The sequence below is a fragment of the Anopheles aquasalis genome, chromosome 2 (assembly GCF_943734665.1).
Source record: "Anopheles aquasalis chromosome 2, idAnoAquaMG_Q_19, whole genome shotgun sequence".
In the NCBI taxonomy this organism is placed as follows: Eukaryota; Metazoa; Arthropoda; class Insecta; order Diptera; family Culicidae; genus Anopheles; species Anopheles aquasalis.
In genome coordinates this window covers 32,412,501-32,440,000 of record NC_064877.1, presented here as the reverse complement: position 1 = coordinate 32,440,000, position 27,500 = coordinate 32,412,501, and the positions used below count along the sequence as shown (strand labels likewise).

Below are 27,500 nucleotides of genomic sequence, written 5' to 3'. Positions count from 1 at the left end.
TGGTGCCATCTTCCTCTGTGGATGTTTCGCTTCTTGTGCTTCGCAGCGACTGCTCTGCACTTGCGTTTGCCTCTTTTGGCTCCTCGGGATTTTCAGTCGCTTCGTTCGGTTGCTCTTGGTTCGGGTCTGCAACAGTGGACGACGTCGCCTGGACATCTTCCCCGGGCTGATTATTGCCAGAATCACTAGCTGGCTCATCTTCCATGTCTTCGTCTTCCTTTTCCATCACATCCATGCTTATCTCGCGCGCAGCAGAAGCAGTGGGGCCAGTGGTAGCCTCCTCTTCATTCGCTTCACTGTGATCTTGCAGTTTTGATTCACTCGAGGAGTGCGCCTCGTAGTCTTCACTCTCATCGCCACTAGCCTCGTTCCTCTCGCCATCAGTTCCTTCATTAGTACCGGTGACATTCTCGAGATGGGCCGCCAGCTCCTGCTGATCGGCCGAAAGGTTCAACGCTCTCGATTCCACCGTCAGCAACCCATTCTCTTCACCCTTACTATTCTTTCGGCTCGATCCATGCGCTTCATCCGGTTTGACGCACAGGTTCATGGCCGGTACCTCCAATTCGTGGGCATTCTTGGGCTGGCCAAATAACGGTTTGTCCTTCTCCTCGAAGCCTTGCGTCGGTGAGGTAGCACTCGGTGGTGAGGAGGAGTTTGTGGCAATCGACGCACTTACGCGAGCTTCCGTCGTCGTCGTCGCCGCCAGGTCACTCGTGCTGGCCACACCATCGTCGCACTCTTCACTAGCTGCCACCACAGAGAGATTACGTGCGGCCGCGGAGCTAGGTGCCACCTCAACGTCGGACGGATCCTGCAGTAGCTGCACGGATAGATCTTTAACCTCGGATGATTCTTCTCCGTCCACCGGATGGTTCTCCGTTCCGGACGGTAGCTCTTGCTCGGTCCGGTGTGTGGAAGAGGATGTCGTGGGAACCTGAATGCCATCATCCTCCGTCGCCGGTGTTCCCTGCTGTTGCTGCTGCTGCTGCAGCTGCTGTTGTGGTTCCTGCGCGCGCTGAGATTGATCGTTGTCGATCAGTTCATACTCTTCCAGCTCATCGTACAGGGGTTGCTGTTCGGACTCGTGATAGAACTCGCCATAGCTATCACTACCGGCTGGAGATGCCGCCGCATTCCTCGATTCTTCTTGTTGTTCCCTTTGTACATCGTTGCGCCGTTCCTGAGGACCGGGGGCGCTAGGTGAGGAACCTCCAGAAGATGCCGATGGAGACGAGGATGCTTGAGATAATACGGACGCTTGTTCGAGCTGGTTCGAAAATTCATCGCTCACATCAATCACTTCAAGCACACTGTCCTCCGACGGAGAACGATCGACGTGATCGTAGGCATCATCATCACCACCACCATCATCATCGTCATCATCCTCGTCGTCGTTGCCATCTTCATCATCATCATCATCATCATCATCATCATCCTTGTCGTAGTCGCCATCTTCATCATCTACTGTCTCATCATCATCCTCTCCCTGATCTTGCTCATCATCCTCTTCGACAGATTTCACAGTGGCCGGCACTGCTACTTCATCACGATTTACTTCATCAGCGTCATTAGCAGCTCGCTGTTGTTCCTTGTTGTCCATGTTCTCCGTACTAACATCCGAATCATTCATGTCCATACTCTCGTCGCTGTATATACGAAATAAAATAAGAAACCATTATTAGATAAAAGATTAGATTATCCCCAAACGTAATTCCTTATCGTACCGTGCTCTATCTGCTGAACAGTCCTGCTGGATTGCAATCTCCTTAACCGCCTGATCCTGCTGAGTGTTTACAGCTGGCTCATTAGCTTGTTCCTCTTGAACACCGTGATTCTGTGCCTGTGGCACATCCATCTTCGACTCCATCATGCCTTCGTCCACGTCCATTTGCTCATCTGCATCCTCACCCTGGCTTGAACCATCTCTTTCCATCTCCTCTTCTTCCTGCTCGCCTTCCTCGAGATGATCCTCGATGATGATCGCAATGTTGTTCCCCTGGCTTGTCTCACCAGCCTCGGCCGCGGTCGGTGTGCCCGAGCGAGATAAGTGCAGCGGACGACGGCGAGTAGGACAACCGGCACGGATTATCTGCTGTAGGCTGCTGTTTGCGATCGTTACCTCAGGTGAATAGAAATCATCGTTCGATATGGCCGACAGATCCAGATCTCGACGTTCCAGTTCCACGGGTGCCGGTGTCGTTGCGACTGCTTCCGGCGATTTCATCTCATCCACTTGCTCAGCGGCAGCGCCGGGTGTTCCGTTGGTTCCGTTCGAAGATGAAAAGTTGAATCGTAATACCTTCTCCTGGCTATCGTGATCGTGTCCAGAAGCGGCTACGGAACTATCGACCGATTGGTTTTGCTGCTTCAGGATACCGTGGGGTACCTCTTCCTGTAAGCTCATCTGAGAAGTTGCCGGACCTTGGTTGGTGGGAGCTCCTGCTGGAGGTGATTGCTTCTTTGAGGTTGGTGGTGTCGTGGCGAAAATGCTAGGCGAATTGCTAATCGACGTCCGTTCCCGTCTCTTTGCGCTATCCGAAGTCTCGGATCCGGCAGCCGCCATGGCCGTAAAATTGAACCTTGGTTTCATTGGCCGGAACTCCGGTATCTTGGGTACCGGTAGATCAAAGTTCGGATACCGACCACCGTCACTTGCGGGCCCAAGGTTGCGCCTCTTGCGTGGATTACCTTGGCCGTCCTCTTCGTCGAAGAGAGGCGACTTGGGACACTCTTCCAACGAAATATCCCGCTGACGCCGTTTGTTCATCGACGGATCGAGCCGCACGGGATACGAAACGCTCTGGCTGCGAACCATCGGACGACACTGGAACACGCCGAGGCCGGGTTTCTCGAGAAACGGTCTCTCGTGCTGCAGACCCACAGAAGCGGCCGCGTCTTTGATAGCCACGATCGAACGATGCAGGACGCGAGCACGGAAATCACCCCGATTGCGTATCAAGGACGAACTCAGCGAATGCACCTTTGCTGTCGTTCCAGCCTCATTTGCGCTACTGGGTGACGGATCGCCAAGGATGCTCTGATCACTAGCGATAGCCCGATTCGGTTCCAACTCTTTCGGTTCCGTGTAGGTGAGATACGCCAACCGTTGGCTGGTCGGATCGAGTACCTTGTGATACAGTGACAGGATTTCGCGCTGCGTTTCCGCCACCATTGGACCCCGTTTACGGTTCTTCAAACCTTCCATCACCTGAACCGCCTCGACAAGCTCAAAGTTTTGCAGCAAATGTCCGAAAATTAAGCTTTCGCTGATGTCGTGCGGACAATCGAGCAAATATTCGCGTAAAATACGCTTCTCCTCCTCGGTGAGCGAGAATTCTAGCAACGTTTCCGCTTTGCCGGCGCTAAGGATGGCTTCCACGAAGCAAATCAATTGACTGCCGTCCGTTTGGTGGCTACGTCGTTGCACGCTGAACGCCTCCGAGATGAGATTGTTCCGTACCAGTGTCAGCAGCTCGAGATAGGGCGACACGGGACTACCGGGAGCTCGGAGTACTTTCAAGGCAAGATTAGAAGCGTCCTGATGGAGCAGAACAGAAACGGCCAACTCCCGGTGCCACTGAGGAAAGTCAACCGTACACGAGAGTGGCGACAGGAACTCCTCGACGGTCCACTAAAAGAACGGAAAAGAGAAACACAACATCAGTGATCCATATTAGGACGCATTGGATTGGAAGATAGAAGAGTTTTCTCTTTCCAACTCACCGCCATGTTGCCGTGATCGAGATGCCAGAAGGCCTGAACTCGTCGCACGAGCCCCAGCCGGAGTTTGAACACTTGAGGGAACTTTTCCAACCGCTGTAGTACGTGTCGGTACCGTCCCTCTCCGTGGATGGCCACAATGTCCATGAAAATGTACATCAAAAGAACAAGCTTCCGCTCTAGGGGTACCTCCGGTAGAAGCATAACTCGTAGCGCTTTGAAGAGTGATTTCGGTGGATATAGAGGGGCGGTGGTAGCCACTGGCGATTTACCGCTGCTTCCAGCCCACAGCTTACGAATGGTTTTCGGGTCAAAATCTCGCTCGAGCAGATTATCGATGAACAGATACTTGCTGTACGAGAGGTCGAGCACCGTTGGACTTTCGTCGCCCTCCTTGCTGACCATGTGGCGCTGCGAGCGATAATACTCTTGCAGCATCTCGTACGGATACGGTAATAGCAGCGACTCGTCGTAAGACCGATCCGCCTCTCCTTCGTCCTCCGACGATGAGCGACCCTCGGGAAGCACGTTTATGTGCAGCAGCCACTGCAGCACATCCTGATACTCGGCCACCGCGCGAAGCAACTGCGCTTCTTTGCGCAACTGATCGATCACTGGTGAAAAGAAAGAGAAACATCAAAAACCAATTAAAGTCATGCGAACGGTTGACAAGTAACAGCGTTTCGAAAACTAACCAGCTTCCGGTATAAACGATACATATTCGCTCAATATGGTATCGTACAGTTTGGACAGTTGCTTCCCTTCGCGAGTGCAAAGCGCGAGCACCTCGCGGGACTGGGTGTCAATGTGACGGTCCGCCTTGGTCTTTAGTATCGGCAACAGCAACGCGTTGGTGACCATCTTCAGTGTCTGGGAACGATTCCGAATCCAATCGGTCAACGTGGACAGTGAAACGCCCCGCTCGGGATTGGCCCCAAGATGGCTCCCGTCGGCCCACAGTTCCATGCAGCTCTGCAGAAACGTGTGGCAGTTGTACTCGAGCCCAATCGAAAGGATGAACTCTCGCAGTTTGCGTACATCATCATCGACGGCCGGTAGTTGCTCGTAGAACTCTGGCACAAGCGCTGCCCGGCAAAGCATCTGATACAGTGGCACCGGTTCGATGATACTGTTGGCACCGTCCTGGTCGAGGTATTGCAACAACTTATTCTGCAACCCAATCCATCGATGCCGGGTGCGAGTTAGTCCATGGAAGCTCATGATGTCTGCAAGGTAAAAGAAGGAAAATAAGGAACAGAAATAAGTAAATCAGCTAGCGATATTATCGCACTCGATGGCTTACCGAAGGCCAATGAGCTTGGATAGAAGTGTTCCTCCGGGCGCTGAATGGAGCGAAAGAGAACAATCGATCGCTCGATCAGTTGCACATGGAAGCTTGGTTCGCCCAGCTGAAACACGACCGTATAGGTGAGCTCCTGCTTCCAATCGCAATCGTAAGGCATTTCGGCCTTGTACCATTGATTTAGGTCGAACACCATCAGCGTCGTTGTATTGTTAGAACCGAGCCAACTCAACACAGTCAGCGTTATGAGCTCATCCTCGTGGGCAACCTTCTTCCGTACGGTTTGTACGTTCAGTGGCCGGCTACCGGGATCGTAGCTTGCTAGGCTAAGTCGCTCCGAGCAGGACAACAGTTCATCGTAGATCGGTGTCGATCGACCGCCCAGAACTTGCTTATGCTGACACATGAGCAAGTACAGCACGGCAAACGCACCATCGGGATGCGCATAGAGGACCCACAGGTACAGGCATGGCTTCGGATCATCGCTGGGTTCACAGAAATCCATCGACACCACCGAACAATCCTCACACGGTGACGCAATACGGTGGATACGGGAAAGGGTCGGCAGGTCGTACAGCAGCACGGAACCATCGTCGAACCCAACGGTAAATGCTCTCAATGGGGTGATGTCCAGCATAAAGGAAACCGATGCGTACACTTCCTGGGGTAGCTGCAACCCAACGTACAGCCCTCGATCACGCACCTGCTCGAGTCGATCGATAATTTGCTCGAGATCGCACTGAAACAGTTCGATGTGACACTGTCTTTTAACAACCCCGGTACGATCGATCAGTACGCTCGTAGTGCCGACGGGTGTTTCGTGCTCCACTATGCCGATGCATCCATCCACGATCAGCACTTTTCCATCCTTCGTACCGGCCGCCAAACAGCAACTAAACTGGTACAACGATCCGACGGATTCGCGGGTGTTGTTGAGCCACCGTAGCGTCCGGATGTCTTCCTGCACATCGATACGACCCAGCTCGCGGCATCGCCGAAGCGACAGGAACGCAATCTGTGACTGTTCCGACCCGAGACACAGCGCCACAGCCAAAACCGTCGTTTGACTGTTTAGGCACACTTCCTCCACGCATTCGATCGTGCATGGTTTCGATTTGCTGTGAAAGTAAAATCGCGTATCAGTAGGTGCTCCCTCGGTGTGGGATGCCGTTTGTTGTCGCTCACCTCGCAGTGCTGTTGAAGTTGTGTGAAATGACCTTCCGGTTGGGATCTATGTTGAACACTTCCAGCACGGAACCGCGAGCGTACCAAGCGAGCGAGTTTCGCTCCAAAATTCCACTTTTATCTGGAAGCAAGAAAACGCAATCAATACACAGCCGACCCCTTTTCCCTGGGTGGAGCACCGTACAAACCTTCATTAGTTGGTGAATTTGCACCGATTTCGCGCGAATACCTCACGCTATCCACGAGCTCGAGACAGATTTCGGAACTCATTCTTTGGCGCGCCAACACCGGTAAACTCCTAATTTAGTTACTATCAAAGAACTATAAACACTGGGCGTAGGATAGGATAACGATATTGCTATGGAATAATCGAATTATTCGCGTAAAATGGTTTACAGCGGTGAGAAAAGAGCCGGTTTTGCTTCTTTTTGGTGCAGCCGCCGCTTTTTACGAGAGCGCGCGCTTGACAGCTGCAAGGACAATTCAGTTTGGCCTGATAAAGCCATTAGGCACGATAAGTTGTGGAACAGCAGTATACTGCCAACCGATTTGAAAACGAGCTATTTTGAGCAAAAGCTTAATCCAATTTCTCGTTAATTTCTCGCTGAAAATTACTTTTCATTCTTTGGCAATTATATTTTATTATAAAATATTATAGTATGAATAAAGTCGTGCCGCATCAGCTAATGCTCGTGACCCCATCGTTGCCTATTCTGAAATGTCCATCTCCGATGATCTTGGAACCCATTTTGTGGAGAAACTGCAAATAAATAGTTGCAAACAGAATAAATTAAACATTTGCGCAACATTTCCTCCCATCCATTTACCATTTATGCTTGTGGAAACAGGAAGTAACGGTGTTTTATTATCACGTGTGGTGTCGGAACCTTCAAGAGTATTCCTCGACGATAGGGTTTCCTCTGTTGGTACTCCGGGAAATGATCGAGACTTTCGAGGCTGTGGGCACTGCAGCACAATCTTTCCGTTTGAGGCATTTCGGCACAGTTGTTCAAGAAAAAACTGCTTCCGTTCTTCATCTCCCGGGTTTCCCCCATAAACTGTGTTCATATAGTGTTGCAGGAACTCCTGAACACTACCGATGGTTTGTCCATTGTACAGTTGACCCAAAGAATGCTCACCGTGGCGTTTAGGGGTGACTGAGCGTTCGGTTGTGGCCACTTCGGAGGAAGGCATGACACGGCGTTGTGCCCAAGCACTTACCTTTTCACTAGGAACCCGATCGTTTGATAATTCCGTGGCGGTTTCCGGTTGGATAGATGTTGTCAGGAGCGGAACTTCCGTAGTGCTTCTAGTTTTTCTAGTTTTTGGAGCGTCCGTAAAGGGTAAATCGTTGGAATCATATGCACTCTCTTCGCCGGAAGTGGCTTCACCATCCGGTAGATTGTCGACCGATTGAACTAGCACTTTTTGCAACGCCAGGAGCAGTTTTCGCTTGGCATTTTTACGATAACAAGCCGGGCAAGGATTGATCAAACTTCGCAGCATATCATATCGACAAGGTTCTTCGTAAAGCGACTTACAAAGGGCACTTTTTTCTTCCAACTCCGTTATGATATCATCCAGTTCGGAGATCAAACGATCTCTCCAGCGGTCAGGCGATTTAGTTGTGATCAAACCACTGGACATCAATCGATGGCGCAACACTTCCGCAACGGATGCTTTGCTGCGCATCAACTGCATAGCCGATTCGTCGCTGCTATCTTCACGAGAACAGGGACTGCAAGGGACAAACGAGAAGAATGAATTTACGATCAGTTTCTGGTATAATAAATAATACTGGAATTCCATTTTACGCACCTGTAATGAGATTGATCCAATCCTACGTATCTCCGATGCAACTCATCTGTTTGCCTTTTCGATTTCACTGGTACAGGTTGAAAGTGTGCTCTAAAATGGTTGATGGGGGTCCTCCTAAAGTATCGAACCGATCGGGCGCACGCCGTTGTGGCTAGTAAGAGCACCACAGCACTAAAACGTAGAACGTTCATTCTCGCGATGACGGCCCAACAGGTTCTTGGCAACAAAACATTCAACGAGTTTTATTTATAAATTTACCTGACAAGAGATCTTCTAACGGCGACCTCATCAGCACAGCGACCTGGTCCATTACTGGCACAAGATGCCAACCGAACACGTGCTGAACGTGATGTTCGGTCAAACCAGAAATGGTCACATCTTTGCCAATGGATCGTCTAGGTGCAAATCCGTCGTGCAATTGTAGTATATTTTCGTTCAGAAAACCTCGCATGCAATAGCCCATTGAAAGAAGGCGCGTTTCTCCGAAAAGTATCAAAAGACTTGGCGCGACAGCAGGCGAGGAACCTCTTTCGAAAAGCTCACCTTGCCGCGCAGAGTTCGAACCGTGCAGCAAAGCTTCGATGGAGCTGCGCGGTTTCGTGAGCATGCAGGGCAACTGCGATGGCAATCGAATGATCCTTTGGTCAGCAGAAGCAGAGTAAAAGAAACAGCAACAGGCAACGATAAACGCATGGAGCATAGTAGCCGTCTATGTGGTACGAAAGTGGAGACGCTGGGGGGACGAGTGGCGCACCTTTGAAGGTTTACATCATTGCCAGCCAAACGCATACGGAGACAGTCGCCATTCGGAGACATAACAGTATAGACGGACGCGATCGAGACGAAGAAAAAAAGAAATAAAACATAAACCAAAGGGGCTACAAACACCATCAACACCGCTGAGACCCCAAGCCGACACACAGCACAGCGCGCACAAGGTTGGAAGCTCCATCGAAGTAAGTCGTGTTGGGTTCGGTTGGCACGTAGCCGAGCGACGATCGAGGTTGTTTGGTTGTGTGGCTTCTGGTATGAGCCAGAAGTTAAGAAGCGGATGGTCAGCAGCAGCCCTACTTGCGTGATGATTGTCCAGTGTTGGAAAAGTGCAGTACTGTGAGCATAAATCTCACAAAGTAATTGATCAATTCGAGAGTAATTCGATCGGTTTACCTTTCGGTGATCGTGTGTGGTGCGTTTGTGTCTGTGTAGTTGCTGCAAGATAGTAGCAGAGTATGTTGCGTACTTCTATGCTGAGTGAGATGCGCACGATCGTGCTCTAATAGTGGCCGTGGTGGCAATTATGTTAACCGTTAGTTAGAGGTCGTCGTCATCGTCGTCATCATCGGTAGAATTAGCTGGTTGAAAAGCTCGCTCGCTTGTGAATCATCGCTCATACGGCAGAGTGTGTGAAGACACGGTCACATCGTACGTCGATCGATCGTGATCGTCCCATGATAGCACGGTTGGGTTGCGTCCGAAGTACAATACATCACGCCCTGCAGCTCGCGACGACGCGCGCCCCGCCACGCAATGCCACGGAAGTTACTGAAATTTCTCATTCTCTTCGACAACACGTCGCTGCTGTACTTCCCGGGTCAGTTCCTGTCCGGGCGGGTTCTGCTTGAGCTGCAGGACGACACACCGGTGTTGGGTAAGTGGATGTGGGGTGGCCTGCTTCACTGCCAACAACCTTCAACCTTCCAATGGTCACCCCCGCCGTCGATCATCCTCATCCTGCTCCCTTCCTCGCGTTACACTCCCCGCAGTGCCTGTGCAATCGTGCACGGCACCGTCGAATATGTCAGTAGTGTGCTGGTGACGCACTCTTTGCGGGTTGTTGTGGTGGTGGGTGCGTTTCAGTTTATGTTTAACCGATTTACCGCAACAGCCTCGGGGCGTTGTGTCTACGCAACACTGCGGCACATCAGTAGTGTTTGCCCATAACTAAGTATTCATCCAATCCAATATGGACCATGGATTCCCTGTGATAGTAACTGGATAGTGGATCCACAGCTTTCCGACCAGTTCTCGGCGAGGTCATACGATTTGCTTTTGGTTTTTTTTGGCGAATACTTTTCAGTCATGAAGGACAGCAGGGCTATTTAAAATAATCACCATTTAAGGAATGTAGATTTTTGTAATCATTCACGCGGCATAATGTTTTAACTTTTGAAATGTATATCGTTGTGGAAATATATTTGGGGTCATGTTCTCGAGGATTTGTGTTGCTTGAATTTGATTGAATTGAATTTTGAATGCTTGATTCGAATATGTTCAACCATTGTGTACCTAAAAGTGGAGTTTACTTTTTGGCTATTGTGCGAATCGTTTTTTTGGGCACTCGGTCCATTATTATGGCATTCGCGAAAGCCTCTGCGAGTGGCGAGTGCTTTTCATTGCGATTGCATGACATCACAGCCAGCCAGCAGCAATTGGAGGCCAAGGGATCGGGCATCAAATAAAAATGCGCACGCACGCTGACCAGCCGGCGGCCACCAAGCGGTATACACGCGCCCATTACGTAAATAAATGATGCGATCAATCAATCATCATCATCATCGTCCTCATCACTGAGCGCAGCATCACTGACGACCGCTTCCTTTTATAGGACTCCATTTCCATGTTGTCGGTGAATGCGTCGTGCGTGTGCGTTCGACCCGGCATGAGCGATCGTACGACAAAGAGAACTACATCGACTTTCGGATGCGGCTGCTCGGAGACTCCGACAACCAGGGGCCAACGGTGCTGTCACCCGGCATACACAGTTTCCCGTTCAAGCTGGGCCTACCGGTCGATTTGCCGTCGACTTTCCTAGGCCGGTATGGCTGGGTGCAGTACTACTGTAAGGCCGGTCTCCGTGAGCCATCCGGATTGATCCACAAGAACCACCAAGTGTTCATCGTGATGAATCCGATCGATCTGAACCTCGAGCAGCCCTACCTGGCGGTACGTGTAACTCCACTCGGTTCGGTCGATGCGAACCCTTTTCTAATCACATCATCAATCCTCTTGCTCCATTTCAGGACCCTTTCAAGTGCAACATTGAGCACAATCTGGGAATGGCGTGCGTCGGAGGGGGAATTGTTAAATGTAAAATCATCCTGGATCGCGGTGGATACGTTCCGGGCGAATCGATCATGATTAACGCCACCGTAACGAATGCCAGCAGTGTTACGATCAAATCGACTAAAGCAGCTCTCACAGAGGTACGCAAGGGTACTGAGGCGGGCGATTGATTATAGTAAGTGGATTAATTTGACTAATCTTTCCCTTCTAGACGATACAATACTTTGCCCGTGATAAGATCATGCAGACGGAAAAGCGTGAACTGGCGGTGATAGCACGCGGTAAGATACGCGCCGGTCATAGGGACGAGTGGCAGAATGAGTCACTGTACGTTCCACCACTTCCACCGACAAACCTGCGCGGTTGCCACCTAATACGGATTCAGTACGACGTTTGCGTAAGTGATAACAACTGCTATCGGAACACACTTTTTCCTAATCGCGCCTATTTAAACACTTTTCGCCCGTTCCCTTCGCGCTCATTCACAGTTCCTCATCGAACCGAAATCGTTGGAAAAGCAGATTAAACTGCAGCTACCCATCACACTCGGTACGTACCCGTTCAAGACGGCCGACGGTGACGATACGAACGAGTGGGCCGAAACGATCTACAAACCGGAAACGCACTATCCGTCGACGTTGCCCATCTTTCGACCGTGGTTGCATGAGAAAAACGATCAAAAATAGCGTGCAACAGCGTAAGCAACAGCCAGCACCTGTGCTGGTCAGCACACAGATTCGCTTGGCGCAACGAAATGGCCGGTTACCGGTGCCATACATGGAAAACTTAGTAAATTAAACTTTTAAAACGTTAATCACGCCGACAGAATGCGAACTTGTGCATCGTTCCAACTGTGAAGCAATAGACGTGTAAGGTAATAGATCATAATGCATATTAAATAAAGTTCATCACTATACCTTTTTACAAATTAATATCTACCAGCACATTCGAAGAAAAGGGGGGATTTTGATTCTCAATCTACGCTTTGGATGAACTACCTCAATGTGGTCACTGTTTTCCGTTTCACCGGCAGGCGATTTCTGCTCAGTTTATTGTGAGGAGCGAGAAGTTCGGGCACTTTTTGATATCGAACCACTTTCATCATCGTTTCCGTCACCGTTGCCGGCTTTGCGGCCACGCTTCGCCGGTGCTCGCGTTACGTCCTTAAATGTTGAAAGTTTGAATCACAATCAACAGATTATCTACCACCAACTCGCCAAATGTCCACTATCGACGATACCTTACCTCATTAAACATGCTGCTTATCTCGCCGGCAAGGGCGTCTAACTTTCGGTCAATCATATCATTATCTGGTCGCGTGGAATCGAAAAACTCGGCATTATCAATATCAAACACCAACGACTCCAGGTTGATGTACAGGTTTTGTGACGACGGATTTTCAAAGAGAAATGGATTATACTTGAATTTTATCTTTTTTATCACCTTCTTAAACACATCAACCTGTTCCGACGATGTCGTCGGTGGTTCTGTCCCATCCAAAAAGGCTAAATCACGAATGTCCGCTAATAACCGGTAGGGAAGAGAAACACCGTAGGTCACGTTCGTTGCAATGGTGCCGATTAGCAAATAATTAACGTTTACTTACCCGCGTACGGAATAAACTCGACCCGAAATCCGGGCTGACGATATCGTTCGCCATTAGTGTCGAGCTTTTCCTCCTGAGCTACTAGTGCGACGAGCCTTGGACAAGTCAAGGGAGTAATAGATAAAAAGATCGATCCCAACAGTAACATGCTGTTAACTTACTTGGAAGGTTGCTTCCGTCGCACCGTTAGGATGCAATAAGCCACTTGGTTCCTTTCTAGACACTTCTCATAGAGCGCTCGAAGCAAAACGGTTGAGCCGTGAATGTGCGACTCATCCGGGTACACGAACAGACTGCTCCGTACGTGATTAGTGATCGTAACGGTTGAAGCCGGTTTAAAACCCAGCAACCGAATACCCGGAGTTAGGATTTGCTTCATGAGATTCATCTCTTCCGGTCGGAACGATATCGATTCACCACCGAGTGTAATACATTTTCTATGATAAGATTAACGCATGTTTAATCGCTGTTTGTCTTTTTCTGATAAGGTTCTGAATTACCTCTGATCTCCAGGTAGCAGAGTGGTGCAAGTGCTAGTATCGGGTTCACCGTCATCGAGAGAACTTGTCGCTACATGTACTCGCTTCGATTCTACTATCTCATTGGTAGAGCGCAGTAGTTTCACTTTCTTCGGAAATCGTGGCTTTCTGTGGAAAAATGCGTGATAAGAATATACTGTGCCAACGGTTGATTTTATCCCAATATACCTTATGAATGAATAGATGTTAACTGCGAGGGCGATATCCTCCGACAGGTACCACTTCAAGTGCGCAAGGGAACGCTTTTTGAAGTCTTTCGTAAACATCCTTTGCAGCAGCTGTTCTTTGCATTCCTGGTAGGCGGGTGGATGGAAGTCCTCTTCGTCCTCGCCCAGGGCTGTGCAGAGAAACTCGGTATAGAATTTGCTGCAATCGAACGACTCCACCATCGGTAGCAGCATGATGGTGATGTCCTTTTGCAGCAGATCTCTCGCCTTCGTGAGCGATTGCTGGTGCTCGCTGCTGTTGTTGGTGTGTGGCAGATCGTTCATGGTGAACAGGAAAATCGTCGAATGCTCCAGCTTGTATCCACAGTGCGAGAACATGCGGATGCACAGCCACAGCACGTTCGCTAGGCTCGTTCCCGACGAGTGGCCGTATTTGTGGTCAAACCCCTCGAAGTCGTCCGAATCTCGCAAACGACGTACCGCTTTGATCATCTCCACAGACACGGTGTTGAGATGGAAAAAGATCGCACACTGCCGAGGAGCAACGATTCCGGATGAAGATTGCTCGCCATCATCCGCGTCTTCCGGTGGTGTTCGATTGTGCTGAACGTTGTACAGGACCAGCGCTACCAGATCCTTCTCGCTGTTGGTTACCATGTTTCGCATCAGCGCATCCGCGATATCGAGCGCTTCCTTAAACTTGCCGTCCACGCCATCCTCGAACATTGGTTGCGCACAATCGATAGCTAATATTTTCGCCGAACGGCCACCGTACAAGTACTCATCGTTATCATCTTCCTCGTCCGAATGATTCCCGCCAAAAGTGTTAGCTTGGCTCATAACTTTACGGAATCCTTGCGCACGTTGTAACTGTGTACGGGCGTTGATTAAATGCGATCACGAGTGTACAACGAGCAGCGAAAACTGTGAACTAAGTAAATTACAGCAAATTGTTAACACTGGCAAGCGAGATTTTCCGAATATTTTAAGCCAGCCACACCAAACCAAAACATGAAAGGACAAGTATGTGGCGGGCTTTCTAACCACCCCAGAAGATTGGACGCTCAACCAGAAATCCTCAGCTGTTCCTCGGCTCCCAAAATACTATTGTGCCTCCTAATTACCCTAAAAAGAAACTGAAACTGTAGGCATGGTCTGATATGTAAAAATATGACTACACTTACCAGCGGACAAACCAGGAATGTTTACGCCTTTTTCATTTGCGCCGTTAGATAACGTTGAATCTTTGTCTTCCATGACTCAGCCCTGCAATCTGGCCCAATACCTGTTGGTTCATGAAACAAAAGCGCTTAAAAGGAATGCATGTGCATTGCACAAATAAATAAATCGACTCATTTCAGAAAGAAATTAACAAAATTAGATAGTGTTCGATTTAATTTTATTGAATTTGAATAGCTACAGTTTTGGAATTCTCCCTCTAAACGCTCTTACGTCAGTGCCGATTTTCTTTTTGTTTTGTTCCGCACTGCGCCAAACAAAATGCTCAACGATCGAAGCGTGCTGGTTCCGTAAAACTAAGTTCTGTACAAATTAGTTCTAAAAACCTGGAAATCTCATCACTACTAGTCGTTTATAGTGTGTAGAAATAGTATCTTTAGCTTAAGCGAAGGCCAACAAGACAAAATGAATTCTGCGCCGAGGTACGTTGTTTTGTTGACAAACACTTCTTAATGCCGGCTTGCCGGTCTCTGGGGATCTTTACCACCTTTTACCATGAACTGGAACAAAATCTACAACACGCACTCGCGGTTATCACTTGCGCACTTTTCCTGTGGCCTGATTGGATGCGGTAGGAGCTGGATGGATGCTTTTGTTTTGTAAACCTATGGCTGCTTAGATAAAATGCTTGAACTAATTCCCTGATACGGTGGCGCTTGGTGAGTGGCCAAGTTCGTCGTGCAATCGGCTGAAACAGAGCTGTCGTATCTTATCATTCTTATCAGCATTTTCCTGCTCACAACTAAATAGAGCATTTTTCATTTGCGCCCCGGGGGATGGTCAGTTGCGCCGGTGGCCGTCGATAGTGAAGGACGTGTGAACTAGCATTCAATCGGGATGAGTACTTTAAAGCAGAAAATACGGAACGTGTTCTCTTGGCAGCATGACGATTACAAGTTAACAGATCCACCAGCGGAAGCTGCACCAGCTTCCAACGAAAATGATGTTGCAAACGGTGGAAACAGGGCTAGTAGGTTTCTGAAAGGATCCTCGGCGAAGCCAACGGTACGTGAAGTTGAACCGGTGTGCTCGTGTGTTTCTGGTGGTTTTAGCGTTATCATGTGGCGCAAGTGAGATAAGATATTACAACGTCTTGCTACATCTCGGAGGAATGTGTTACAAGAAGACTGCAAAACTATCACCATTTTTTAGACTGTGTCATTACACCACTGTCGTGCTAATGAATGAATGTCTACTTTGTTTTACAGAATGTGCCATTGAAGGGTGTTGGAAGCCGAACGGCGAAAATCAATAAGAAACGCTTGAACCAAATCAACATCGCTCGCAACTCATCGATAACATCGGCACAGCTCAATGCGGCCGTCCCACTCGTGAACATACGTCGCGCACCTTCGGATAGGTCCGTGTTATCGGAAATTGACCGTGAGATAGTTTCCAAATCAAACCAGTACCGTACGCCGACCAGACCGATAACGGTAGCCGCCATACCGGCCTCGAGCGTCTCCGGTCGTTCGTCAACGTCCACGAAAGCATCCAGCCGTGGAAGTTCCATCGCCCCATCATCCCTGACAAGTGCTTCCCAGTCAGGACCAATTATTGTAAGAAAAGCACCTCCGGCTCCAGTGGGCAATTTGGGAGCGGCACCGGACCGATCGCTGTTTCGCAGTCAAGCGAAACCATCCCGGAGTAACAACGAGGAACAACGAAAGTCCATCACACGGAAACCGCTCCTAAGTGGCTTCGGAAGGCAGAGGTAAATCAATGTTTTAAAATTTCCTTTAACCCAACATCCTTTACAACGACGGCGACGCATGGGACGTTCTTCAATCGCACGATTTGCCAATGAATTTATCGAGAAATTGAACGCCATCGCTCTGTGTGACGGGAGGAAGCTGTACAAATGCTGCGTACATCAGCGCGCTTCACCAGTTTTCTGCTGACCTTCACATTAAAACTAGGACAATCCAATTCCACCGACAGCCATCGTGGAAGGGTTCAAATGAGTTAGCCTGGGTGGATTATCATCCGTTTGCCTGCTGATGTAACGAGTTACCGGTGGAATTGCAGCAGAGGGCATAATTAGTTTAAGGCTCACGAAGCGATAAGCAGGCGATTAGGTAATTTAACTCTACGCAAATCCCGCTTCCAAGATCTTTGCTACTACTAATTCCTGACTATGTAATACCATAAAAATGCCAGTAGCTAGCTTGTCCAAGAAAGAGTGAAGCACGGTATGGCACAACACGGCACGGCACAAGGGTCCGTAGACTCGCCGCGACGAGCCTTGTTTCATAAACGTTCCGGTATTTCGTGCGTGAGTGTCGTGTAGGATAGTTATTCCACGCAAAGCCATCAAACCGATTGAGCCATTGAGATGGTTGCAGTGAAATCAACTATTTACGATTTTTATTCTTAACCAACGACCGGCGCGCGTTAGCCGAGACGCACTTCCCGTGCCCCTCGATCGAGGTGCGCCGACTGTTCAAATTAATTCATCACAGAAGTTGCAAACCGCCGGTTTTTCGTCAAACTAAACTTTCCGACGATGATCGCCGACGATCAACGAATGAAATCGCAACTTCAGCGTGCGTGCTCGTAACAAAAATCATTGGAAAATATCGGAAAATGATCGTTTAAATGCTGCAAATGCGACGCCGCTGGACGCATAAACGGGCAGCCTCTAGTTTTGCTGCGTGGGAAAAAAGGTGAAAAACTATTCGCGAAAAACGTTTACACTCGCTGGTTTCACCCAATCAACAATTCCGATTTTTCTCAAAAAACGTTGAATTAACTACAAAAATTCACAAAACAACTTCGCATCGTTGTTGTTGCGTCGTCGTCGTATCGGAAAAGACGCCGTGCGCCGCTCGAGACAAGCGCGTTTCCCTTTCCTCGCCAAGTTGTGCGCCGCGCTTAAAGTGGGGTTCTCGCCAGTTAGCCTAGTTTCGACGGAGCGCAACCGCGAAAGCCTGAGGCCCTCCACCGTCCTCGTTCTCGTCTTCGAGTCGTCCGCGGCGATGAAGTTGTTTGCGCGTCGGAAAAACAAACTCTCCGTTGACGCTGGTGTTTTGCAGAAAGTGGTTGGTGCGTTTTTTTTTTGTTCTACGGATTGGCCCCGCAAGCGAGCTAGTGGTGGTCTGGCGTTAACAACCGCATCCGCATCCGTGGCCCAGAGTGTTTTTGCGTGAAAGTGCCTTGCGTCGGTCGGATCGATGCATGTCGACGATGCGGTGGGCCTAGTCTCGCTTTAGTTTATGCTAATCTCGAGCCTCGACGACCAAGGAGTGTATCTGTGCATAACAATCACACGAAAATCGCGTCTGATTCTGTGCGTGCAGTGGCGATCGTGAAAGAGCTGAATGAGCTCGATGGTGCGTCTGGCTCTGGCGCTCCAGCATCATCGCCGAGAAGAAGCGTGTGGAGGAAGATCTGCTCTTGTCTTCTTGGCGGTTCCTCGATCGCTGTGCAAAGGAAATTATTGGAAATTATCTTGCGAGTGTACTTGTGGCGTGTTCGTGCTGGTGTTGGTGGTTTCTTGGGCACACGGCTGGGGCAATCAGCTAAGGGCAATCATCCGTCCATCCTCCAGCAGCAGCATCCCCGCAGCACTTGGCAGCGGATGCGTTGTGCAGCCAGAAGAAAATGCACCAATTGATGCCCCCTTCTGAACCAATCAGCAGCGATCTACTGGTGCGATTCCGGCACGTTCCGAAGATCGTCCGTCAAATCCACAAATCCCAGTAACCCTCTCCGACACCTCAGCAACAGTAGAGATGATCGCGTTGAAATGTGGTGCAAGATGAAGATGGATTTGGTTTCTTGAATTTCGAGCCTAATGATCGGGTGCCGTGGTGCGTCTCGGAAACGAGAGGCCCACGGACGGACAGACGAACGAATGGACTACTCTAGCCCTGGCTCATTATTATTTACCCCCGTATGTATGTTTCTGGGCTGCTTTCTCTTTGAGAACTGGCCGTTTTTCTTTTGGTTTTATTTCTTCACCCTCTCGATCTCCTCATTCCCATTCACGCCGAGCACCAGCAGCAGCAGCAGCAGCAGCACTTTCTCAGTCTCAGCTGCACTCTTTTGCTTTGGGCGGCGGTGTTATTATTCTTTTTTTTATTTTTCGTTTCACGGCAAAGGTTGTGCTGCAACGGAAGTCCCCAAAAAGGCGGAAGCACCGACCCTGCTGCTGCTGCAGCAAATAGATTTTCTCTGGCGGGGCAACCAAACAGCACCGAAGCAGCAACAGCAGTAGGCTGTTGGTTGCCATCTTGTTGAATCCCATGGAGGTGCAGATCGTGGAGTTTCGGGTTGTTTGGGTGAAGCGGTGATAGTACAATCCGCGCCAACCCAAACCAACGGCCGGCTACCGGCTTGCTGAGATTGAATTTGTGTGCTGAGGAGGGGTGTTCAAGGGGTGATTTGCTTGTTAACAGCAGCCTTGGAGGGCGCCACGAAAAAAAAAGGGCAGACAAACATGTCACGTACGTCGCGTGTGCCACCTCGTTGACGCGGAATATGCTTTACACGTCCACGTCGTCACCAGCGCAATAAGCCATCAGCCAAGGTGATGTACTACATCGGGTGGCCACTGCATCTCCTCCGTGTACCGGAGGTGTCGAGTGAAACAGGGCGAGACATCCAAGAATGCACTGTGGGTTAAGTTAAATTGAATTGCAAATAGTTGCTGCTGCTGCTGCTGGTGGTAGGAGTGCGAGTTGTCTCTCTAGCATCACAGACGATCGAGCAAATCCCCGTTTGCTGTGGCCGTTGCGCTGGTCCCGTACATCAAACGCGACATCTAAGATAAGCGAACCGTTGCTCTTTCGTTTTAGTACGAAGACAAAATGCTACATCATGAGTTTTTAGTCAGTCCAGTTTTTTACAGAAAACCTTCGCCCAACAATCCGTGGCCGTGGAGGATGGGATAAATCGATGCGCGTGTAATTAGTGCAGCAGCGCTTGGCGACATTCTATTATACACCATGTGGGGTGGCGGCACCCACGTTTGCAAAGTGCGTCACCGTGCGACGCTAACGTGTGTCTCGGTGCGTTCGAGTCATTAGTTGTTGCGCGAGTCGCATTAATGAGCCCCATAACACCTGGTTTTTAAATTCAAGTGCAGCAGTAGCCACAGGAACGGCCTGTGCTGTGTGTTGTGGTTGATCTACAATTTAACTTTCGCGCAACCACTGCGTTGCGTCGTCGCTGACGGACGCTGCGAGGAACGGGCGACACCGGCCACCGGTGCGCACGCACGGTCACGGTTTGTTTAAGGAAACTTGGAAGTAACCCCCCCCCCCCCTCCGGGCGACCTTGGCAACGATAAGATTAATTGATCTACCTACAATTGCACGAATGACGACCAGTTAGTTGCCTCCTCTCGCGATCGCGACTGACGCGCTGCTGACCGGTGGTGTAAAATGGCCGGTTGTAGATTCCCTTTTCCGGCGCACTGGATGCATTTAAGAAATAAATAAAAGAGGAAAAAAATGTCCACCACTACCGTGACTACCCTTTTCTCGCTGGTAATTTGCCCATCCGTCACGTCTACGGTTCTACCCGCAGTGTCGCAATGGCAACTCCGCGTACGTACGAATCCGGTGCAACGCACGTTACTAGAACCAAGAGGGTGCTCTCTCGTATCGAATTACGGTCGCTTGCGAAGGGCAGGCAGGCCGGTCGGGTGTGCTACAGTTACACACCGATCGAGCGTGGCCAAACCAAGGATCCGTCCATATTTTCCCCGTTCGTGTGGTTTCGGCCTTTCAGCACCACCAGCAGACGATGGAGCAACACTTGTTTCTACGTTTCCAATCGACCAGCACTCAAAAACCACCACCAACCACGCCACAGGCGGCGGTGGCGGTGGCTGCTGCGATCTCGCGGTTTTCTTCGCGCGCGCTCGCGCACGCCACCTTAATCAAGTTTGAAACAAAACGAATAAACCTGTTTTCCCGTGCCCATTTCCGCTATGTGACCGTGGCCGTGTGGCTCCCTGCGACTCCTCGCAGACAGACACACACGCGCACGGTTCGCGAAAACCGGATCACTTTTGTATTCCCGCGCGCGCGAGGTGCTGCGGATTCGGTTGTAGGAGCTGCTCTGGGAGTTTGCGCAAAATCTGCGCGCTGCACATTTGCGAACACACCGGGAAGCGACGGTGGACTCCTCCTGTGCACACGAAATTGGGGTTTTTGTGTCGTTTTTCTCAGTGTAACCTGTTAAATATCAGAATGTAGTTCCGAAGGGAATTTGCCAGTTATTCTAGTGAGTGGTGCATCGAGATTTTTAAGTTGAAGTTCACTGTCTCTTGAAGAGGAATTGTGGTGCAGTCTAATTGAATCTGAACGATAAACTTATAGCAATTTAGTGTAGAGTTTAAAAATGAAAAAGAACGCCCAAACACCGCGCTGGTGATGCAGGTTGACCCTTTGATGGAGAGATCAATTGGGTTTGGGCGTCTTGCCAGTCAGTGCGCGGGATGCGCGTTGGAGGCAAACGGAACGACTCTATTGGCTTTGATTTTCTACTTGTACACGATGTGCATTGCATTAGCTGCTCTCTGACCGCTGGATCGTTCTATTCCATTAGCCTCTGGCTCTCTAGAAGTATTCGTAAATGATGCGGCCCAGCAGGAAACGGCCAACAGCCTGTGGGCTCGGTGAATGAAAAAGTGTAAAGTGACGAAAGGTAGTAGAAAAAATACATCTGAACAAGTAGGACTGAACTAGTGCCAAAAAGGTTGCAAAACCGTGAAGTGCTGATCGCAGTAGACGCCTTAACGCATCGTCCTGGATCCTGGAGTGAGCAGCAGGAGTGAAGAGAGCGTTTTGCGAGTTGTGCGATTGAAGAACGTCCGGTTGTCCGCCATATAGAGCTTGTGCATACAGGGAACGGTGCGAGATAAAGAGAGAACTATGATCAAACTCAAATCCCTGTTTCGCAGAGGCCAAGGACCGTCGGGCGGGACGAAACATTCGTCCCAGACGCAACGGTCGTCCTCACCGACCGGTGGCACTAACGGCGGTGGTGGTGGTGGCGGCGGCCAAGGTGGTGCTGGATATGCTTTAGGTGGCACCGGGGCCAGTGGCGCTTTGTCGGCGAACGGCGGTGGTACCACCGGTGCAGGAGGTGGCGGTGGCCTGCTTAAGAGTGCTGCATCCGTTTCGAGCCTCGAGTATACGGTCGTATCTAAGCCGCAATCCCGTGGTGGTCAACAGCAACGATTCAACGGCTCGAAGGAACGCCTAGACCACCATTCCGGCCACAATCACAACCAGCTGCAACACCATCATCACCATCATCACCACCATCCGCAGCAGCAACAGCAGCAACAGCAGGCGGCGCACCAGCATAGCCGTACGGCATCGGCTCATATGGCGCAACACGCAACGAGCGGTATCATCGGGATGGCCACCGCATCCTCGACTAACCATCTGAACATGTTCCCGCCGGGCGGCGCTGGTGGTGGTGATGGTCCGGTGAACGAGCGTGCCGTCGATGCCGGGAACAGTTTAAGCTCGAGCATGGAACAGCTGACCGCCATCAGTTTCACGGGTCCCGAGAGAGCGGTTCAAAAGGCGCCAAAAGCACATCATCACCATCATCACCAGCAGCAGCAGCAGCAGCCACAGTCGTCACCGAATCGCTTGGCTGAGCTGCAGGTGCATCTCGAGAAGCTGCAAACCGAAAACCGTCAACTGGAGGAGAAGGTCCACGAGATGAGCAGCTGCCAGGAGGAGTTGCTGCTGCTGCGGGACGAAATTGTGCGGCTCAAGGTAAGGGCGCGCATTTATCTAGCTATTCTCGCTCTCTCTCTCGTTGAATATTGTGTCCGCATTGCGACGCGCAACAACGATGATGATAATACGATGCTGTTGGCTGAATGTGGCTGACGTGTGCGCTATTTCGTTTCATCCCTCTTTCCAGACGTCACACGAGCAGAGCAATGGCGAGCTGCACCGTTTGCTGAACGAGAACGAATCGCTCCGGGATCGGCTGAAAACGGTCGTCCAGTCACCGTTGTCCGACTCGGAAAAGCAGCAGCTCATACGCAACACCCAGCGGTTGCACAGCTCGGCACCGGCCTCGATCGCACTGCCCAATGTAAGTGTTTGATGCGCATCTCTAGCGCCTCACATAACCTGGCTAACATTCCTTTGAGAACTAATTCGTGATCATTTACCATTTCTGGTGTCTTATTGTTTTGTGCAGAACATGGACGCCGAAGGGACGCCATGCGTAACGCCCGATTGGGACAAACAATCGTCGAGCAGCGAGGTGGCTGTCGCCTGTCTGCAGGATAAGATAATTCAGGTGAGTTGCGCCATGATGTAACAATTACGAAGAAAACGCAGATCAACCACACTGAGGTACGCCACATCCGTGAGTCATCATACCCTTTGCGTGGAATCTGTTTGATAGCAGGCACGATAAGATAACTATTTCACCTTCCGACGCGTGGCCAAACCGAACCAGAACCGGTGGTGGCAAGCTTCGAAGACGCATTTTATCTTAGGCAAACTGTGACGTACCCGAATTCCGTTACTGTGTAAGCGATGCTTATCGGGCCACCCTCTCTAGCAAAAGCAGCAGAATTGGGGGTTCGCGGTGTTGTTTACATTGGAATCGTTCCATCGTTGATTACTTTACTTGGACGATATCAGCGAAGGTTGCTTGGATTGGAGGCAATTATGTGCAAATATGGCATCGCCAATGAGTGCTAGGATTGCTGTATATAAGCAACAAACGATTAAAGGGTGATCATTTATGTCGACAGCCGTATGTCGGACTTTGGTCTGCCTGGAACACACCTTTCGCTGACGGCGTATGTGCGTTAGCGTACTAATAAACATCAATCGTGGCAATAGCGTGCGTGCTTGCGATCGTGCTTGATCACGGTCGCAGAGGTACAGAGATTGAAGCGAATGGTAGCATAGCATTTCTTGTTCCAATGCGTGACACTCGCTCTGTTTGATCTTTTTTTTTTGCCCATGAAGTGTGATCGGACAAGATCGATTGCATTTGGATACGAGTTGCCGGAGGCAAGAGAAACGATATGTCATGCAATGAGGGTTTAATTTAAAGGGATGGAATGAAAAGAACCTGTATAAATGGAATAGGACCTGGAGAATTGTCCCTCCGTGTGTGTTCCGGTTTGTATCAGATGTCGTGAACATTGTCATCTCGATTCCCTTCCCTCGCTTGTCCACCAGCCAAAGAGCAAATCTGCCACATTATTTCTCGAGCACCGGATGCTATTTCGCCTAATGCTTTCTGTCCTCAGATCGGTCCGTGTTCCGGAATTTTAATTTAAAGCGCTCGGGTAGTCGGATTCTGTATGAATTTGCAGCAAAATCTCACCTCTTTCGTGCGCTTTTCTGCGTTTCGGATTGCGCAAGCACGGCGGTTCCCTTTACACTGACCTTTTCGCACTGTACCGCGGGGATTCGTATTACGGTTTCGTTTTTTGAGACACTCGGATCGCTCCGAATGGAATCGGTGGTTATAGTCCTGCTTCCTGTTGAGTTAAAATTGTAGTAGAAAACTCCCTGAGCGAAGTATATAACGTGGAAAAGGAACTCTGGGCGCGTGCCACCGAAGCGCGCTGAACCGATGCACAGTTTATGCGCAGCCGTCTTACAATTGCTCTGCTGATGGGGGAGACACGAAAGAGAGGACGTCCCTACTTCCTTTTCACTTCCTCCATCAGTCGCTCGATCGATGGCATAATTGAAAGCATTACCTTTCTCCTGAGGCTGTGGCAGAGGGCACGGGGATGGTATGCGACACGCCGGAGGGAACAGCTGTTCCTGGTTCCGTTGCTGCCGCAGTCGTCCTCCTATTTACCTCCACACACATGCACGGTGGTTGCTCTACGCGGAGGGACCGCACGTTCCTTTTACGCACGCTGTACTTTGCACAACGGTCGTCCGTTGGGTCGGAACACACAAGCGCCGCTTACCTTACCACTCGACACCATGGAACTGACTTCCTTCCGTTCTGAGCGAGAAAGAGAGAGAGAGAGATAGAGAGAAAGGGATAGAAAGCGCGGTGCAGATGGACGAGGAGGACCTTAGGGGGTCGCCTTATGTATGTTGCGATGCGGCCAAGTCCCCTTTTATGCGCCTCTAGCGATCCAGCGACCCAGCGGCCTATCTATCTATGTGTGTGCATGTGTGTGTTCGCTTGATCCTGCGTAAGTGCCTTGCCATGGCCCGGTGGCGCGTGCTACGGCGTGCTACGGCGTGCTGTTGAAGTTGTCGGTTAAAGGCGGCAGCTTACAATGTGTCACGCGCCCTCCAGTACATAGCCTCACCGACCAAGGCTTGGTTGTGTGTATTTTTAACGAACTTTTAGACCACCGCGTTCCCCTTCGGTGCGCCCGTTGCTACCATTTATCGTTCCTTTGAATCAAACGACCATTTTCGGAGCGGGGACCCCCTTCGAGGCAAGAAAGAAATTCGTCTGGATCGGATCGTCTCCAGCGGTTTATGCGCTTCCCGTTGCAGACCGTTCCAGACTGGCGCATTGTAAGCATGTGCTGTTGTTGCTGCTGCAGCCACTGGTGGTACTACTAACGGTCTCAGAAGCTTATCCGTGATTGGGAAAAAAAACATCAGTGACAGTGACAGTGACCGTGAAGCAAACGTGTAGTGAAAAGTGTCGTTGAAAGGAAAGGAAGGATTGTACAGAACGAACGCCATGGCGTCCTCGAAGCATAACTACATCAATCCAGCGTTCTGCCAGCAGAGCGAGTTCTACGGTACACCGCCAGCGGCCAGCGGTAGAAGTAATATCAGTGGATCGCTCGTCTCGATCGCTTCCACTGCCTCCACCCTGACGGTGACGCCGAAATCGAAAGGCGGCCAGCTGGATGTCGTTACACGGCGCAACGAGCAGCTTACCAGATCGTACAATCGGATTTCCTCGAAAATCGTCAACCGTCAGCACAGCTTGGCATCGTTCGATCGCCGTGTACCGCCATCACCGGGAGCGAAACCGTTGGTAAACACGCGGTTACTCGATCGCTATGGACCTCCGCCTCCGGTAGGTGCCAGTGCTGGTGTCCAGCAGCAGCAGCAGCAGCAGCAACAGGAACACCAGCAGCTTGCGGCGGCATCATCGCTGGGCAACCCAAACACTACCGGAAGCCGCTACGCATTGGTTCCGGTGGAGGAGATACCGTTCAGTGTGGTGCAAAAGTACAGCGTCGTGAACGAGACACAACTGTCGCTGGTCGCTGCTGGTGGTGGACGTGAACGGCTGCCCGGTGGCCGCACGCCGATTGCATCGCGCAGCGAAGAATACCTCGATCGCGTCGGTTGCGGTGATGGTGACGAGGGACCGATGCATGGAGACATAGGGGACGACGACGACGAGCATGGCAACCATAATGTGTCCGATCAGTTCCGCAGCTTGCCACCAATGATGACGTCGCACTCGACGGCACTCGATCTGCACTCCGGATCGCGTACCCTCAAGAACGCCTTCTCATCCGATTTCGGTTCCAAGTCGTTCATTCTGTACGATCAGCGCAATAACCAGCGCTTCGAGATGGTACCGACCGAGGAGGATGAGGAGCTGGTGGATGACAACCAGGAGATCATACAGATGCACAATGGGCGGGCTCATCGGTACGCGATCATACCGTCGGTGGCTGACGATGAAGATGAAACGTGTCTCAGCCACAGTAACAACGACCCTACGGGGAACGGTAGTGGTGTCGCTGGTTCGATCGAAGAACCGACCGCGATCCATCGTTCACCGGCCCGTCGGACCACTTCTTCCTTGTCGGTACGCCATAATCATCATCAGCAGCAGCAGCGTGGTCGGGAAACGCCCCATCACCAGATGGCAGCTGGCAGTAGCGGGATCTTGAAGACACCCTCGAAGCCTGCACCACCACCACCGACAACACCGAAGAAAAATCCGGCCACCCTGAAGCTCCACGAACTGCTGACGACCCCTCAGAAGCCACAGCAATGGAGGGGAACTCCACAAGCATCACCGTTTAACATCACACCCGCGACTACACCACGGCGCAATGCTGCCGCCGGTGCTGCTGCAGGAGGTCCCGCGATCATGGTGTCTAGCACACCGAAACAGCAACAGCCGCCACAACAGGTGCAACCACCACCGACGACGGCCATCATAAGCCCACGGCTTAACTCGGACCTCTACAGCGAGAAGCCTCTGCCGCTGGATCCGGAGAAGGGAGGAGCATCCTGGAGTGCGGCGGATGGTTCCAAGTCGTGGCAAAAGATGGCCAACGCATCGATCACGATCGGTGCGGTGTCGTTGATGTTGATACTGTGCGGATTCATGAACTCTGGTCTCAGCCTCTACATGACGGCGAAGCTGGGACGCGAGTTCTACCTTGATGCCGGTATTCTGGCGGGCTTTTCGGCGATCGCGCTCGGTATACTGGGATTTAAGTCGCGACAGTGTGACTGGCTACCGAATCGGAACTACATGTCTGGTAAGTGATGGGTTAAATATCGAAGATCGATTGTCCGATTGCGATCTTATGGGCTTTGTTGTAATCCTTCGCTTCTGTTCTTCTTTCCTGAACACAGGCTACGTACTGGTGACCGTTTTTTCGCTGCTTAATTGTTGCGCCGAGGTCATCCTGATGACGATGCATCCGTACCCGGGCACTCCGCTGAACGATGTGACGACCGGCATCATACTGGGCCTATCGGCGCTCATCATTCTGCTGATCAGCCTCGGAGCGATAACTTCTCGGTGGTGCCGTGCACCGCCACCGGATAACCGGGTTGATGTGGTGTGTGCTGTATGATCAACGTCGCGTCGCGTACTTTGTACTTACTACCGCTGCTGCTCGATCCGAGCGAGCTCGAGATTAATCATAAGACAAACAATATTTA

General features: G+C 50.7%; 5 protein-coding genes across 13 annotated transcripts in view; 2 read left to right on the top strand and 3 right to left on the bottom strand.

Moving 5' to 3' along the window:
* The window catches only part of LOC126569917 (protein ELYS), an 8,111-nt gene extending 1,516 nt beyond the window's left edge, over nt 1–6,595 (bottom strand). Inside the window, exons 1-7 of the mRNA XM_050227324.1 lie at nt 6,400–6,595; nt 6,212–6,332; nt 5,027–6,144; nt 4,419–4,949; nt 3,727–4,337; nt 1,728–3,634; nt 1–1,649 (exon numbers count right to left, since the gene is read on the bottom strand). The exon at nt 1–1,649 is cut by the window's left edge and continues 1,098 nt beyond it. Of these exons, the coding sequence (XP_050083281.1) occupies nt 1–1,649; nt 1,728–3,634; nt 3,727–4,337; nt 4,419–4,949; nt 5,027–6,144; nt 6,212–6,332; nt 6,400–6,481 (6,019 nt within the window). The 5' untranslated portion in view covers nt 6,482–6,595. The remainder of the gene's footprint in view (nt 1,650–1,727; nt 3,635–3,726; nt 4,338–4,418; nt 4,950–5,026; nt 6,145–6,211; nt 6,333–6,399) is intronic.
* Nucleotides 6,596–6,836: 241 nt separating this feature from the next.
* On the bottom strand, nt 6,837–8,740 carry LOC126570176 (uncharacterized). Its single transcript, XM_050227736.1, has 3 exons — nt 8,030–8,740; nt 7,039–7,949; nt 6,837–6,971 (listed from the first exon to the last, which is right to left on the bottom strand). Exons 1-3 carry the CDS (start codon nt 8,218–8,220, stop codon nt 6,895–6,897), a joined length of 1,179 nt encoding a protein of 392 aa, XP_050083693.1. The 5' UTR covers nt 8,221–8,740; the 3' UTR covers nt 6,837–6,894.
* Nucleotides 8,741–8,889: 149 nt separating this feature from the next.
* LOC126570177 (arrestin domain-containing protein 4) lies at nt 8,890–12,020 on the top strand. The gene is made up of 5 exons (XM_050227737.1): nt 8,890–9,677; nt 10,635–10,972; nt 11,050–11,232; nt 11,304–11,489; nt 11,581–12,020. Exons 1-5 carry the CDS (start codon nt 9,557–9,559, stop codon nt 11,776–11,778), a joined length of 1,026 nt encoding a protein of 341 aa, XP_050083694.1. The 5' UTR covers nt 8,890–9,556; the 3' UTR covers nt 11,779–12,020.
* LOC126570175 (X-ray repair cross-complementing protein 5) lies at nt 11,963–14,689 on the bottom strand. Its single transcript, XM_050227735.1, has 6 exons — nt 13,406–14,689; nt 13,199–13,345; nt 12,860–13,135; nt 12,699–12,793; nt 12,338–12,615; nt 11,963–12,255 (listed from the first exon to the last, which is right to left on the bottom strand). Exons 1-6 carry the CDS (start codon nt 14,242–14,244, stop codon nt 12,142–12,144), a joined length of 1,749 nt encoding a protein of 582 aa, XP_050083692.1. The 5' UTR covers nt 14,245–14,689; the 3' UTR covers nt 11,963–12,141.
* Nucleotides 14,690–15,446: 757 nt separating this feature from the next.
* The window catches only part of LOC126569015 (cytospin-A), a 19,102-nt gene continuing 7,048 nt past the window's right edge, over nt 15,447–27,500 (top strand). For 5 of the 9 annotated variants that reach the window (XR_007607781.1, XR_007607780.1, XM_050225791.1 and 2 more), the window contains exons 1-5: nt 15,447–15,648; nt 15,852–16,357; nt 21,557–22,388; nt 22,540–22,716; nt 22,825–22,926. Coding sequence is in view for 7 of the 9 variants with exons in the window: in XM_050225791.1 (XP_050081748.1) it covers nt 15,481–15,648; nt 15,852–16,357; nt 21,557–22,388; nt 22,540–22,716; nt 22,825–22,926 (1,785 nt within the window). In the remaining 2 variants the exon portion in view is untranslated. Of the gene's footprint in view, nt 15,649–15,851; nt 16,358–17,432; nt 17,689–20,804; nt 20,878–21,201; nt 22,389–22,539; nt 22,717–22,824; nt 22,927–27,500 lie in introns of those variants that run through there. The other 4 variants (XM_050225787.1, XM_050225789.1, XM_050225792.1 and 1 more) reach the window with 4 other exon arrangements.